General features: G+C 50.2%; 1 protein-coding gene across 13 annotated transcripts in view; it reads right to left on the bottom strand.

Moving 5' to 3' along the window:
* The window catches only part of AKAP1 (A-kinase anchoring protein 1), a 36,740-nt gene that overhangs the window by 5,628 nt on the left and 16,654 nt on the right, over positions 1–14,458 (bottom strand). For 3 of the 13 annotated variants that reach the window (XM_055256400.2, XM_063628422.1, XM_055256399.2), the window contains exons 2-6: positions 8,534–10,814; positions 5,555–5,688; positions 3,789–3,915; positions 3,084–3,244; positions 1,066–1,243 (exon numbers count right to left, since the gene is read on the bottom strand). In XM_055256400.2, coding sequence (XP_055112375.2) covers positions 1,066–1,243; positions 3,084–3,244; positions 3,789–3,915; positions 5,555–5,688; positions 8,534–10,790 — 2,857 coding nt within the window. In that variant the 5' untranslated portion in view covers positions 10,791–10,814. Of the gene's footprint in view, positions 1–1,065; positions 1,244–3,083; positions 3,245–3,788; positions 3,916–5,554; positions 5,689–7,668; positions 7,772–8,533; positions 10,815–14,458 lie in introns of those variants that run through there. The other 10 variants (XM_063628426.1, XM_063628427.1, XM_063628423.1 and 7 more) reach the window with 7 other exon arrangements.

Below are 14,458 nucleotides of genomic sequence, written 5' to 3'. Positions count from 1 at the left end.
ATCCTCGTACCTAGGGTGTGCTCCAGCCCACAACTCAGATGGAGAGCTTGACCAGAAGGGGCCTCCTGGGCCTAAACCCCCTTCTTCTAGCCTTTGCCTCTAGAAGGTGCTGACAGCACCTGGGCAGCCACCCAGGATCAAGGGGTCACTAATCCACTGTGGGTCAGATGCAGATGAGACCAGGAGGTAAAGGTTCCCAGCAGCACCCCAACAGCTGCCCACGCTGGCCAGGATGAGGACCTGTGACATGAGGCTGACTGTGCTGCGTCCTGACCCTTAGAGAGAACCCCTGGCAGTTACCCCTCGGACTCTGGTTCAGTCTTTACTGCTGGGTTAAGGCAACTTTAGAGAAGCTGATGAAAACTAAGTCCTTATCCTTCCAAAAGGAAAAAATACACACAAAAGGCTACAGATCACTTCAGAAGGTTTTCTACTGCACTGAGTGACACCGCCATCCCCTGGTGAGGAATGGGTGATGTTCTGACATTTGATCCTCTCTGATAAGGACAACAAAGATAATAATGACAAAGGCTGGGCTCAGACCCCAGATCCTGCTCACTTGGGCAAGTCACTTGAGGCTCAGTTTTCTCATCTGTTAAATGGAGATGACCCAACACACTGCACAGGCTTGTTGGACTTGGGGATTTTTTTTATGGTAACCATTATATGCATCAAGTGCTTTATATGTAACACATACAGTATTCAACACTAATTCCTGGAACAAGTGGGTGTCACCCCCTTTAACAGATAATAAATAGGCGGCAGATACTATGACACTGGCTTTGAGAGAAAAAAAAGAAAAAATTTAAAAAAAAAAAATTAGTGGCAGAGCTGGGATCTGAATCCCTGTGTCAAAACTCTACTCCAACACCCATTACTCTGCCAGCCAGTGGAAACCCCAGCTCCGCCTCGCCAGGAAACCCACCCCAGCTCCATAACAATGGCAAGAATTGAAGGATGCTGCTTCCATGAAGGATCGCAGAACAGCCTCCTCCTGATCAGGATCCAGGGCAGAACAGGCAACCCCAGGGGTCCCCCTTCCCGACCCCTCAGGGCACTGCTTACTTTCCACTGGGGTGGGCAAGGTGGGGATTCCAGGCTGAGAGTAACAGAGGTACATCTGCTGGTCGAGGCTGCGCAGTGCGTGGAAGGTAGGGTGTGTGTGCTGCTGCACGAACAGGTGCCCGGCATTGACCTGGTTGACCACAATGACCTCCACGGTGATGCCATCAGGCAGCATGAGCTGTAGAGGGGAAGGGGGAGCGGCCACTGAAACAATCCTTCTTATCTCACCTTTGAATAAGTCCTGAGACCCAAGGGCAAGTCTCTGGGCTGGCATATCTTTGAAAAGGGCAACTCAAGACAACATGGCACCCAGAAGGCAGAGGTTGAAGGACTGCTTTAACAACAGAAAGTGTTCGACAACCCTGTGGCTGTTGTCCTGCAATACCACGAGCAGCCATTAGGGGCAGTCTCACCTCAGCACCAGGCAGGGAGGGTCCCACAGGTACTGGGCAACCAAGAAGCAACTGCGGAGGTAATGCTGGGCCTTGCACAGGCCTGAGCAGGGTCCACCTACCAGCGGTGCCCTCCCTCCCACTTCTGTTGATGAATCTATAAGACCCAGGGAGGGCAACACAGGAATGAGGTGGCCGCTGAGAACAAGACTCCTGAAAATAAGCAGTAGGCAGGCCCCCAGGCCCTTTAGCCAGCTCCTGTGGACTGGCAGACGACCCCAGGAGCCTATGGTCGGACAGCATCTACGCTGCCTTCCCAAGAGCAAACAGTGGCCTCAGGTCAGGTCCATGGTCAAGGTCTAGCAGAGTCTGCTTCCTATTTGCTCTCCCTCCTACTGCTTACCCTCCTGAGGTCAGGAGTTCAAGACCAGCCTGGCAAACATGGTGAAATCCCATCTCTACTAAAAACATAAAAATTAGCCGAGCATGGTGGAGCACATCTGTAATCCCAGCTACTCAGGAGGCTGGGGCAGGATAATCACTTGAACCTGGTGGGCAGAGGTTGCAGTGAGCCAAGATCATGCCACTGCACTCCAGACTGGGCAACAGAGTGAGACTCTGTCTCAGAAAAAAAAAAAAAAAAAGAGAGTGAGTCTAGGAGCAAGCCTCCTGGGAAAAACTCCTGACTCAGGAGTAAAGCATAAAGTGGCATTCAGCCTACTCTCACATATCCACAGGAAAAATATACCCCAACCCTTTCCCTCCAGCCCATGGGCCTTCGCAAAGGGGAAGACACACAAAACTGAAATGCCTACCATCCTTAAAAAAAAAAAAAAAACACGAAGGAGGACAATTTCCTTGGAGCTACAGTCAGCCCATCTGTCCATCTGTGTAAAATGTAGTCAATAGTCTTTGGCCCACAGAATTCTGCAATTCTACTCCCAGTGAGATAAGACCCAACCAGGGCCAGTGGCACACTGCAGGATATGGGCGACGGCCCTGAGAGACCCTGCAGTCAGCAGCACACAGGGGCCCTGGAGATAGCAGCTCTTCCCTCTGCCAAACTCCTGGGGCAACCTCCAAAGAGTCACTGGGCTTCCGGGCCTGGTGGGGAGTATTCATTCTTCTTTGTAATTTAGGCACCTCCTGGGGAGGGGGAAGGGGAAGGAGATCCTTCACCAGGGCCACTGCTAAGGTCTGACTCAACCAGAAGAATGAACAAGCGCCATACAAACCCATGATTCTAGTCCCACCCAGGTCTCAGGTGTTGAATGGCAACCCTGGAAACACCCCATCTCCCGGTTGAACTACACCATCCTTTCTAAGCAAATGCCTAGAAAACTTAAAAGGTGCCCAAGGGGCAGAGCCAGGGAAAGTAGTCCTCCCACGGGAACTGGTTTCCTGCCAGCGCTATCGCCTCTGGTTTCCTGCCAGCGCTATCACCACCTAAGCCCTGTCCCCAGAACACAGTCCCATAGCAGAACTGACGAGTAGAGGCCAGAGAGGAGAGGGCACAGGCACCCATGTGCACTTGGCCTTCTTAGCCTGAGGTCTGGGGAGTTTCTTGTTTGGGGTAGGTTTAGGGGAAAGAGGCAAGAAGTCCGGATCACCCAGTAGCACCCTCACCCAGGATGTCATCGGCAGAGAAGGCAGCGCCAGGGAAGGCAATGGGGGAGCGTAGATATTGGTGAGGTTCAGCTCTTTGAACTTCTTCCCAATCAAGTTCAGCGCTTTGTCTACATGATGTTGAGAGCCTAAATAGTGGATGGGGGCAGGACATACAATCACTGTAAGAGGAAAAGTAACACACACACTCACAAAAACACAGCCACAGACCCCACTCCACCGGACTTTGCATAGAGTTCATCTTGCAAAGTGCATCTTTGAGGTACCAAAACACTTAAGCTCTGCTTTAGGAAGACAGGCATCTAAGCCTTTCAAATGATCCCTCTGCCATTTTGATCCATGCTTTCCAGTGCAACAGGAAGAGGCAGGCAGCCGGGAAAATGCCAAAGGGGAATTGCACACAGGGCACTTCTGCTTTGAGAGAAGCCTTTATGAGGTGGTGGGCACGATGAACCCAGGACCCAGGCCCCACCCAACCAAGCACCCACACTTCTCCTGGCCAAAGATCAGAGTAGGGAGGGACCTGAGTCTCCTGCAGGCACCTGAAATGGGGGAAAGGCTACAGGGAAGACACCTAATGCTTCCCTCCCTGGGATGAGAAGCAGGGTTTCCTATTCCAAAAAGATAGCAATTGAAACTCAGATGCTATTCACTTCTATTTAATATTTCAGGTAAGAGGCAATACAAGCAGCAGATGCTACTGACCTTCTATGTGGCAGATCTGGACGCTCTGGGTGTAAGGCAGGGTTGAAATGTAGATCTTGGCACCAGATGTTTGCTTCAGAAAACTCACATAGCGCCCCTGCTTGCCAATTAGCCGACCGACTAAGTGCTTCCAGAAAGACAAAAAGAAATGAGAGGGTTAACGGGAAACCAATTCCCTGGACACCCAAAGACCTACTTCTGTTTTACACAAGATCATGCTCAAATATATTAGCTGTTACTATGTCAGCATTTGTTTTCCAGGACTATTCTAAGCACTTACATTTACTCATAGTACCTGTGAAACACAGAGAACTTTATCACCATTCTGTAGATGGGGAAACAAGCCCAGAGAGGCTAAGGAACTACCTTAAGGTCACACAGCTGCTAACCAGGAAGTTGAACCAGGCAGTCTGGCTCCAGGACCAAGCAGTTCCCATTTCATCCCAACAATGTGGCCCAGACCCAGAAAGCTGCACAGGCAGCAGCATCTTCTCCTCTAAAACCCATGCTGAGAAGTTTCGTCAGCACACGGTTTCTCGATTTCTCGTGCCCCTCTCCCTCAAGTCTACTCAGATCCAAAGATAAAGGGGCTCGATTTGAAAATGAAGGTCTAAGAACCCTGGGCTCCCGCTAAGTGACAGCAGGCTGAAGCCTGCAGAGCAGGAGGCATGCAGAAGTGCCCAGTGCGCCAGAGTTCAAGGTAGATAGAAGCAGCCAAACTTAGCCCTTATGTAAGACGGGCTCTCACACAACCCCCAACGACCCCCTCCCGGAGGAGCTACTGGGGACATGGTCCATCCTCAGGCACAGCCTTTCTCTTCATGCCCTTTGTAACCGCTGAAGGAAAAGCAGGCAGGACGGATAATAGGGCCCCCCAGGGAGGAAACCACCAAGAGAGCTTGCAACCCAGGGTCAAAACAGCCACTCTGACCCAGAGTTCACACCAAGCCAAGTCTCCACCTGAGCACAGAGCCCAGAGCCCTGGGAGAATGCGGTCTGACAAATTATTTCTGAGCCCCAGAGATAAACATCAAGATCAAGCTAATATGTTGTTAAGTTCTAATAGCAAGAAGCTCGAAACCACTTAAGCACTCAGGAATGGGGGACTGATGAAGTAAACCGACATCCACACAATGAATAATGCAGTTACAATTACATTTTCAAAGAATAACACACGAAAATTAAATTGTTAAGTATTTAAAGTATTAATTAAAGCGACATAATCTCAGTTTTGTTTAAAAACCACAGGGTGCAAGATGAGAAGGAAATAAAAGTCTTTCACAGTCACTCTCAAGGGTAGGATTAGAGCTGATTTTTATTTTCTGCATATGTTTCTATACTTTTCAAGTTCTCTAAAATACGGATTTATGCTTTGCTCAATTATAAAATACACTTTACTTTGGAGCACTTGAGCAGAGCTCAGTGAAGGGATTCTGGCTGGCCCCCACGGCCTTGGTGTTTTTTTTCCAAATAGATCTGAGCCCCAGAATATGCCAGAACCACCTCCAAGGGAGACACACAGGCCTGCGAGTTTGAGAAGTACAAGAATAAGATGCTCCTGGAGGCAGCTGGAGGAATTCCATATTGCAGGAAGCTCTCTGAGCCTTGGCAAAGTGTAGCGTGTCCTTTCCCTGCAGCCTTTGGCTGACCCAGGGCTCCTTCTGGTTTACTGTCCCTCTCCCAGCCCCCTCCCCGAGGTCCAATGGCCCTGGCCCCAGGGAGCTTTGCGCTTACCACAGAACCAGCCTGGGGGACTCCGCCCCTACCTTTGGCACCTCGATCTCCCAGATGATGAGGTCGACCTTCTTAGGGTTGGAGCCTGCCTGGGCATTTTGGAAGCTCTCAGTCTTCTTGAGACTGCAACAGCTATCCACGGAATCCATGCTGTTCCTGTCAGAACCTGCAGGGGAGGAAGCAGCAGGCGCGCACACACACAGACCCCAGCTCAGAGCAGCCAGTAACCAAGAACTTCCCAAACTCACATTCCCAGGAGGCCCTGCCCCACACCCGCTCCTCAAGCTTGGCAGATGACTGTCAACTTACAGTCTAGAAGGCTCAGAACAACCCCAGTGAAAGGAGGACTGGGGGTGTCGATACACCTAATTTTAGCCTGTCACTTACAGTCCCACTTGCTTAATTGGCAGCCGCACCCAGCCACAGCTGCTGGAGCAGAGACACAAGTGGTGAACTCGGAAGAGACAGACTGCGCCCAGGGAAGGGGAGCCCACAGGGCGGGGGAGGAGACATGCTTGAGTTCCACATGGTCCTGAGAGCCAGGCCGAGGGACCGCAAACACCCTGACACCCTTCCAACTATCCTACCCCCTCAGACCAAGGGTCGGTCTCCTGTCCCCAGGGCCCAGTCCCAGGGTCACAGGTACTGGCCTTCAGCCCAGCAGAGCTAGACAAAGTCCTCACTGGCCTACCTGAGGGCCCCATTCTTATACCTAGCGGGGACCCACTCGTTCCTCTGCCATATGTGGACTAAAAAAGGAGAGTCTCCTTTCCCTTTGCTTAGGCCTGATTCGTGCAACTCTGAACACTCTTCTGGCTCAAATACTCCCTTGGTCAAAAGACTGAGCCAAAGCTCATGCCCAAGAAAACCCAATGGGAACAGATTCTGCTCCCGACCTGGGCTGTTCCACTCTCGCTCAAGAGTGTGCCAAAGGGACCGTCACAAAAAAGCGGGTCCAGATCAGCTCAAGAGAAGTGGTCCTGGCTTAAATATGGATGACTCAATCACCAGAAATAGATCACTCCTGAGAGTCTACCAATTAGGTTACCTTCCACATGGTTTCTCCAAACCCTGGGTATAATCCTTTGCCAAGTAACCCATACACTGGATGCAGAGAACTAAGGCCCAAGAGATCCTGCTCCCAGCTAAGGAAGAATCACCTTCAAAGTGACTTCCCCCCTTAACACTAGGCGCTTGGAACAGGATTCATGCAGGGAGAAGTACCCCTTCTGGGGGAAGACTGCTTGGCTAGCCTGCTGGAAGCATAACAGGCTGACAGCGGTTGGGGGAGGGGGCGGGGAGCTCTGCTCACTCACAGCGTCCAGCCTCTGTCCCACAGAATGGGACTGGCTAACACCTGCCATCCCAATGGCTCCCAGCAGTGGCTCAGAACCACACCAGGACTCTAGCAGGCTGCACTCAAAGGCCAGCTTCCAGCTCCCTCAGTGGGGTGGTCCCTGGTCCCCTCTCAGCTTCAACTTCCTCACACACAAAGCAGGGCTGACTTGAGGGTACATGCGAGGCACTAACCTGGCGCTTGGCACCCACCACATGCTCATGGACAGTATTATCTCATTTCCACCCGCCATCCCTAAACCTCCCTGCCCATCACTACGGCTTAGGTTCAAGCCTAAACTCAGAAGACTTCAACAGGTCTGAGTAGCTACTACTATCCATCTAGAGCTGGCAGACAAGGCTGCGTGGCTTGTTAATTCAGCTGAGGGGCAGGCAGTAAGCAAAGGGAAACTCCTTTATTCTTAAAAAATAAATAAAATAAAAATCACCCACTTTAAGATGCAGTATTTTAAGAAACATTTAAACATCCCGAGATTAGGATGCATCATATAGTATCTTGCCTTCTATAATCATGACTGGCAGCACTTTCTTCTTTCCAAGGTACATGAAAACAGTAGTGTCTTAACAGCATCTTGGAGGTGACTAAATGTAGTGTGTGGTACAAACTAGATGTTGCTGAAAGTGGTAAAATTCCCAATAAAGATTCCCAATCTTCCTGGAGCTGAAATGGGAGGGAATGGCTCCAGGACAAGCAAGTCAGAGAGCCACTCGGGATATTCACGGCCTCTCTCCATGAGATAAATGAAAACACCCCAGGGTGGCTGCAGAAGCAGGGTCAGGAGCTGCTGACCTGTAAGTTAGCGGTCTGAACTGTCTACGCTGGGGTCAGCACTCGAAAAACCCAGGACACCTCGTTATCAAAGTGCCCCGCTTTCCCGGGGGTGGAGCTGCAACTGCACAGAAAGAAAATGGCTGAGGCTTTCTGCAAAGGTGACAGCGACAACTCAGGAAGCTCGAGCCTCCCACAAGTATTCAAAGCTGTGGCCGTTCTTTGGGCACTTACCCTGTAAGAGCTTCTGGAGAAGGAAAGCAGGTGAAGACATGGGAACAAGTACATGATTAAATGGAAATAAAAACCATTCAGAACACTCACACCCATACCTGGCACTCAAGGGAAGTAAAGCTAAGGAGGCCTCTCCATTAAAACACACACACACGCACACACAAAGAGGTTAGTGTTTAAAAAAGAAAAAAAATGGGCTGGGCATGGTGGCTCACACCTATAATCCCAGCACTCTGGGAGGCCGAAGGCGGAAGGATCACTTGAGCCCAGGAGTGCGAGACCAGCCTGGGCAACACAGGAAGACTCCATCTGCACCAAAATAATAATTTTTTTAAACAAAGAAAAAGAGGCACACTAATGTTAATCAGCGAGCCCAACTTGGCGCTAGTTCCTTGGGAAGGGCTCACAGGGGAAGGTCACCGGCTGAGGAACCAAATTACAGCTCCCACGACTTGGGGTTTCAGGGCAATCTAACTCTCCTCAGTTACCCACCAGCTCTACGCTGTGTCCAGCTCTCTGCAGGTTGGGATAAACAGCAAAGAGCACCATGACTTTGCTGCACAAGTAGCAGAAGGGAGAGGCAGCCTGGCAGCCTTTCTCCAAGGAATACTGGGAGCGCCCTATCCTCTAAATGAACCCGAGACCCTCCTACCTCCTGAATGATCTGCTTCCGCATCCATGGTCCATCCATCCTCAGCCCCCAAGTCTGACAACTCCCCCTTCAGCACCCCATTGCTGAAGGGCACAGTACTTTCTGGCAGTGGCGGGGTGATGGCCTTGTCCCTGGGGCTTGAGCTGGTCTCTGTGCAAGAGTCTTCAAGCCCTGAAGTGCTGACAGCATCTGAGCAGTGTCCTGGGGAAGCCACCAAAGGGACACTTTGGCTGCTGTCTGACATGCAGGTGACACAGGTGGCATCTTCCACCAGGATGCCTGCCCGGTCCGGTGACTCTTCACTGGGGGTGGTCGGTGCCAGGCAGGGGGCCAGGGAGATATGGTGTGCAGAGATCTTTGGCTTACTGTCCTTGGTGGGGCTGGACAGAGGGCTATTCAGGCAGCTCACGTAGGTCTTTGGTGGTGGTGAGCCCTCTGCTGGTAGGCCTGGCAAGGGGAGGGCAGCATCCGGTGGGGCAGCAGCTGCCTCTGCTGTGGCAGGCTCTGCAGTGTCTGGGCCCAAGACAGTTTTCTGGTGAACTGGGACACAGGTCTCTTCCTTCTGCCCTTGGAGCTGACTGGCCTGATACACACAACCTGCAACCTTGCCCACCGTGGTGGCCAGCACCTGTTCGGTTGCTTCTGAGATCACTTGGGAGATTATCTGGAAGGCAGCCTGCTCAATCTCCTCATTTCTATCCAAGCTCTCCACATTTCTATCCAAGCTCTCCACATTTCTATCCAAGCTCTCCTCATTTCTACCCAAGCTCTCCTCATTTCTACCCAAGCTCTCCTCACTTCTACCCAAGCTCTCCTCACTTCTATCCAAGCTCTCCTCACTTCTACCCAAGCTCTCTTCACTTCTACCCAAGCTCTCCTCACTTCTACCCAAGCTCTCCTCATTTCTACCCAAGCTCTCCTCATTTCTACCCAAGCTCTCCTCATTTCTACCCAAGCTCTCCTCATTTATATCCAAGCTCTCCTCATTTCTATCCAAGCTCTCCTCATTTCTACCCAAGCTCTCCTCATTTCTATCCGAGCTCTCCTCATTTCTATCCGAGCTCTCCTCATTTCTACCCAAGCTCTCCTCATTTCTACCCAAGCTCTCCTCATTTCTACCCAAGCTCTCCTCATTTCTATCTAAGCTCTCCTCATTTCTACCCAAGCTCTCCTCATTTCTACCCAAGCTCTCCTCATTTCTACCCAAGCTCTCCTCATTTCTACCCAAGCTCTCCTCATTTATATCCAAGCTCTCCTCATTTCTATCCAAGCTCTCCTCATTTCTACCCAAGCTCTCCTCATTTCTATCTAAGCCCTCCTCATTTCTATCCGAGCCCTCCTCATTGCCCAGTTCTCCCTCGACACCTCTGTCCTGGGCTTTGGCGTCTGTGACTGGGGGTGCTGGCGCCGCATCGTCCTTTGCCAGCTCTGTGTGAGCCGACTCAATGAACCCACCTGGCAACTTCTCTGCTACATACTCTTCCTCCTGCACCGGCCCCACGACCTGGGATGAGCTGCTCTTCCCCTTATCTTCTTCCCCGTCTAAAGAGGCCAGGCTGGGGGCCTTGCTGTTCTCCAATTCCAAGACATGCTCCTGAGACAATAGAGCTTCTTCAAGCACCTTTTCCCTCAACACGGCATCACCGGTCCCTTCGGCCCCACCTGTCTCTCTTGCCCTCTCCCCAGAGCTACGCTTCTCTGCGGGGACTGCAGGGTAGCCTGGCTGGACCCTCCTTGGCACCCTGCTGAACGGGGAGTCTTGCTTACACACCTCAGCTGATTTGTGGGGGAATAGTACACCCTTTGGAGATGAAAGGGGGCACTCTAGAGAAATCGATTTGGCTTCGCCACCTGTCAGAGCTAGCTCCAGCTTTGTACTGTCGTCTCTCCGTGTTCCTGGTCGCGATCTCATGTCTGTGGTGTTAGGAAGAACGCCCGAGGACTCTGATCTTCGGCAAGGTGGGTGTGTCCGGAGCAATGCTGGGGGCTCTGCAGGCAGCTTGCTCACGGTGGACAGTTCCTTTTCCGGCAGCTGTGTGACACTGGGGGGTGTGGACACTACTTCGGTACAGACGTCTTCCATGGGGAGAGGTTCCCTGATGGCAGGGTCAGCCCTCAGCTGCACAGCACCAGCCTCCACCTGCCCATCATGGCTGCTGACATGGCCTTTTTTACGAGAGAAAAACCACCACCAGCCGAGGAGCGCCAGCATCCCAGGCAATGCCAAGGGGAAGAGCGAACGGAACTGGATTGCCATCCTGGAGGCTTGAAGTAATTACACCTGAGGAGAGCAGGAGAGCGGGGAGGAAGGATGTTACAGAGCCAGGTAGGAAGATACTGGCAACCGCACATGCAAGACAGTCAACAGGGTAGGGCCGGAGCCATCTCCTCCGCCTTCCCTGCCCTCCAGGAGGAGCACGCCTCTCAGCTCGTACCAGTCTACCCTCTGTGTGATCCACTACGGGTCAGTGGCCAAGAAGAGGCATCTTCCCTTCCATGCTCCCCAACTCACGCACCTTCTTGAAACAAACCGAGCATTCTATTCTTTAACCCAAATCCCTCCCTTCATCACTTCATGATGCCAATTTCTCCCTATGTTTCCCAAAGGGGCTAGCTCTGCTCAGTGTGGCTCAGTTCTCTAAACTCACAGAACATTTTTATCTATCGAGTGGCATCGGAGCATTTCAAACCCCCATGGAATCCACATGTACATGGGTCCCTCATATCCACCCATGAGTCAATGAAATGGAACTTTGTTACTCAGCAATTAGAGACGGTGAGAATGAAGGAGGAATAAAATTCCAAATGGCTAAGGAGATGCTCCAGGGTGAGGGACCAACACAGCAAACTGCAGCATGAAGGTCAGGTCAGACTTGGAAGATTCAAGTACAGGCGGTCCCTGATCTTCCAAGGCTCAACTGAGAATTTTTCAACTTTACAATGGTGTGAAAACAATACCCGTTCAGTGGAAACTATACTTCCAATTTTGGATTCTGATCTTTTCCTGGACTAGAGATAGGTGATGCGCTCCTCTCTCGCGATGCTAGCTCCCAGTTATCCACTCTATCACAAGGGTGAACAATGAGCACTCCAGAATGCACCATGTTGCTAGGTGATTTTGCCCAATTGTAGACTACTGTGAGTGTTCTCAGCTCGTGTAAAGTAGGCTGGGCTAAACTATGGCGTTCAGTAGGTTAGGTGCATTAGATGTATTTATTTTCGATTTACGCCATTTTCAGCTTATAATGGGTCTACCAGGATGTAACTCCATTGTAAGCTGAGGAGCATCTGTACCATTGTGGGGTCAGTGAGGGTGTCCTAGGGCCCCACTGCGTAGTCTGGACTTTATCCTGCAGACAATAGAGAACCAGCATAGCTCTGCAAGGCACACACATCAAATTGTTTCTAGAAGGCAATTCTGGGAACAGGATGAAAAGTGCATCAAGGCTGGGTGCAGTGGCTCACACCTGAAGCCTGAAATTCCAGCACTTTGGGAGGCAGAGCTGGGCAGATCACCTAAGGCCAGAAGTTCGAGACTAGGCTGGGCAACACAGTGAAACCCTGTCTCTACTAAAAATGCAAAAATTAGCTGGGCATGGTGGCAGGCGCCTGTAATCCCAGCTACTCAGGAGGCTGAGGCAGGAGAATTGCTTGAACCCGGGGGGCGGAGGTTGCAGTGAGCCGAGATCAAGACTCCATCTCAAAAAAGAAAAGTGAAGTACATCGAGCAGAAGGAACCTAGAAACCTAAGTCAGTTAAGTCTAAGCAAGGAGGAATGGTAAGAGCCTAGAAGAAGGCAACAGACATGTAAAGGGGATAGAAAACTCAATTTTTCCTCATCTGTAAGACGGGGACACATCTCTTAATGGATGGTCGGTATAAGGATTAGCTGAGATATAGAAAGTTCTTTGCAAAGCAGAGTTAACACTCATTAAAGGTATATGACGGGCTTATTCTAGGACACTTACATTCAATGTTTCCTATGCCAGCAAACGTTAAATCTCTCTGCCAAAGTAATGTCTTTTTAAAACCAAAAATCCTTGAACTGACAAGCTGAATTACACCTTATTTGGGTTTGTTTTCTTTTAGAGATAACAAATGTACATGTTTTAACACTCATATTGGTTTGACTTATATTGTTTTCTGGCAGAACCAGAACATCAGTACTTTTAAAAGTTCCCTGAGGGGTTCTACTTTCCAGCCAAGGCTGGGAACCACTACTCTAGGACTCTGCTTCTGGAAGTGCGATCCATGTACCAGAAGTCCTGAATATTGCCTAGGACCTTGCTAGAAATGCAGTATCCCAGTCTCACCTCAGACCTGCATTTTAACAAGACCCCTAGGGGATTGAGAAGGCCCTTACAGTTTATGAAGGAATGCTAAGAGGTGTGTTCTGCCCCTAAAGTGATGAAGTGGGGGCAGTGGTAGTGACCTTCTGGTCACCTCCATTTGAAAGTCCCTATATCTTTAAAGATAAACTTTCTTGCTGATATTTGAAGCAGCAGCAATGATAGCATTTGAAGCACAATGCAGGGCTAGGCAGTGGCCAGGGCTAAGGCTTTACATCAATTCCTCAGGGAGGAAATTTAGTGCTACCGTTTTGCTTCACATTCAAACACAGAACCTTGCTAGATTGTTTTCCTTTTATCTCGCTGTTGTCCAGGCTGGAGTGCAGTGGTGTGACCTCGGCTCATTACAACCTCTGCCTCCAGGTTCATGCAATTCTCCTGCCTTAGCCTCCAGAGTAGCTGGGTCTAGAGGCGCCTACCACCACACCTGGCTAATTTTTGTATTTTTGGTAGAGATGGGGTTTCACCATGTTGGCTAGGCTGGAACTCCAGACCTCAGGTGATCCGCCAGCCGGCCTCCCAAAGTGCTGGGATGACAGGCCACGGCGCCCAGCCAAATGTATTACTATCTTAAAGGTTAAAATAGCTCAAGGAGGCTGGGTGCGGTGGCTCAGGCCTATAATCCTAGCACTTTCAGAGGCTGAGGCAGGTGGATCACGAGGTCAGGAGATCAAGATTTTTCTACTAAAAATACAAAAAAAAAAGAGAGCCGGCGTTGTGGCAGGAGCCTGTAGTCCCAGCTACTCGGGAGGCTGAGCAGGAGAATCACTTGAACCCGGGAGGCAGAGGTTGCAGTGAGCCGAGATAGCGCCACTGCAGTCCAGTCTGGGTGACAGAGTGAGACTCAAAAAAAAAAAAAAAAAAAAAGCTCAAGGCATACAGCCAAGGGATGGGTACCTAAATTCTCTTCCATGTTAAATCTGGAACCCATTATTCTAGAACTGTGGGGAAGAGGCACTATATGAGCCAAGAAAAGGGGAAGTCTGTACTACCTTTCCGGAAAGCCTTATGATAGCTCTTAAAAGCTCATAACCACATCCTACAACTCTGAAATCCCACACTTGGCATCTTCAAATTAAGAAAAAAACAAAAAACAAAACCACAACAAAGAAAAATCCACAAAACCAAGCGCCTGTGATCTCAGCTACTTGAAGAGGCAGAGACAGGAGGCTCGCTGAAGTCCAGGAGTTGCCACCAGCCTGGGCAACATAGTGAGACTAGTGCCTTAAAAATTTTTTTTTCAAAATGTTTTTAACCCACATACCTCTGCATAGGCAGAGGTCTATAGAAGAATGCCCGCTGAGGCATCATTTGAAACAAAATTGGGATTAACAAACATTTCAGGGGAATCACTGCTAGGTAGATTATGGAATCCATGGACATACTGATGTTACAGAAAGAAGTTGATCTCATGTGCCGACATGGAAAAAATCACCTGGATACGTAAAACAAGAAGGTACAGACCGCCATGTGTATGGAATGTCTATGTTCACATAATCCCATGGAAAAACTGGGAAGGACACACAACAAGCCATTCAGTTGTAGGAGAGGGGAAGTTTCTGCACACTGATCTTGT

Source organism: Symphalangus syndactylus, chromosome 20, assembly GCF_028878055.3.
Source record: "Symphalangus syndactylus isolate Jambi chromosome 20, NHGRI_mSymSyn1-v2.1_pri, whole genome shotgun sequence".
Taxonomy (NCBI): domain Eukaryota; kingdom Metazoa; phylum Chordata; class Mammalia; order Primates; family Hylobatidae; genus Symphalangus; species Symphalangus syndactylus.
The sequence above is the reverse complement of the archived record's forward strand: the minus strand, read 5'-3'. Positions and strand labels throughout refer to the sequence as shown.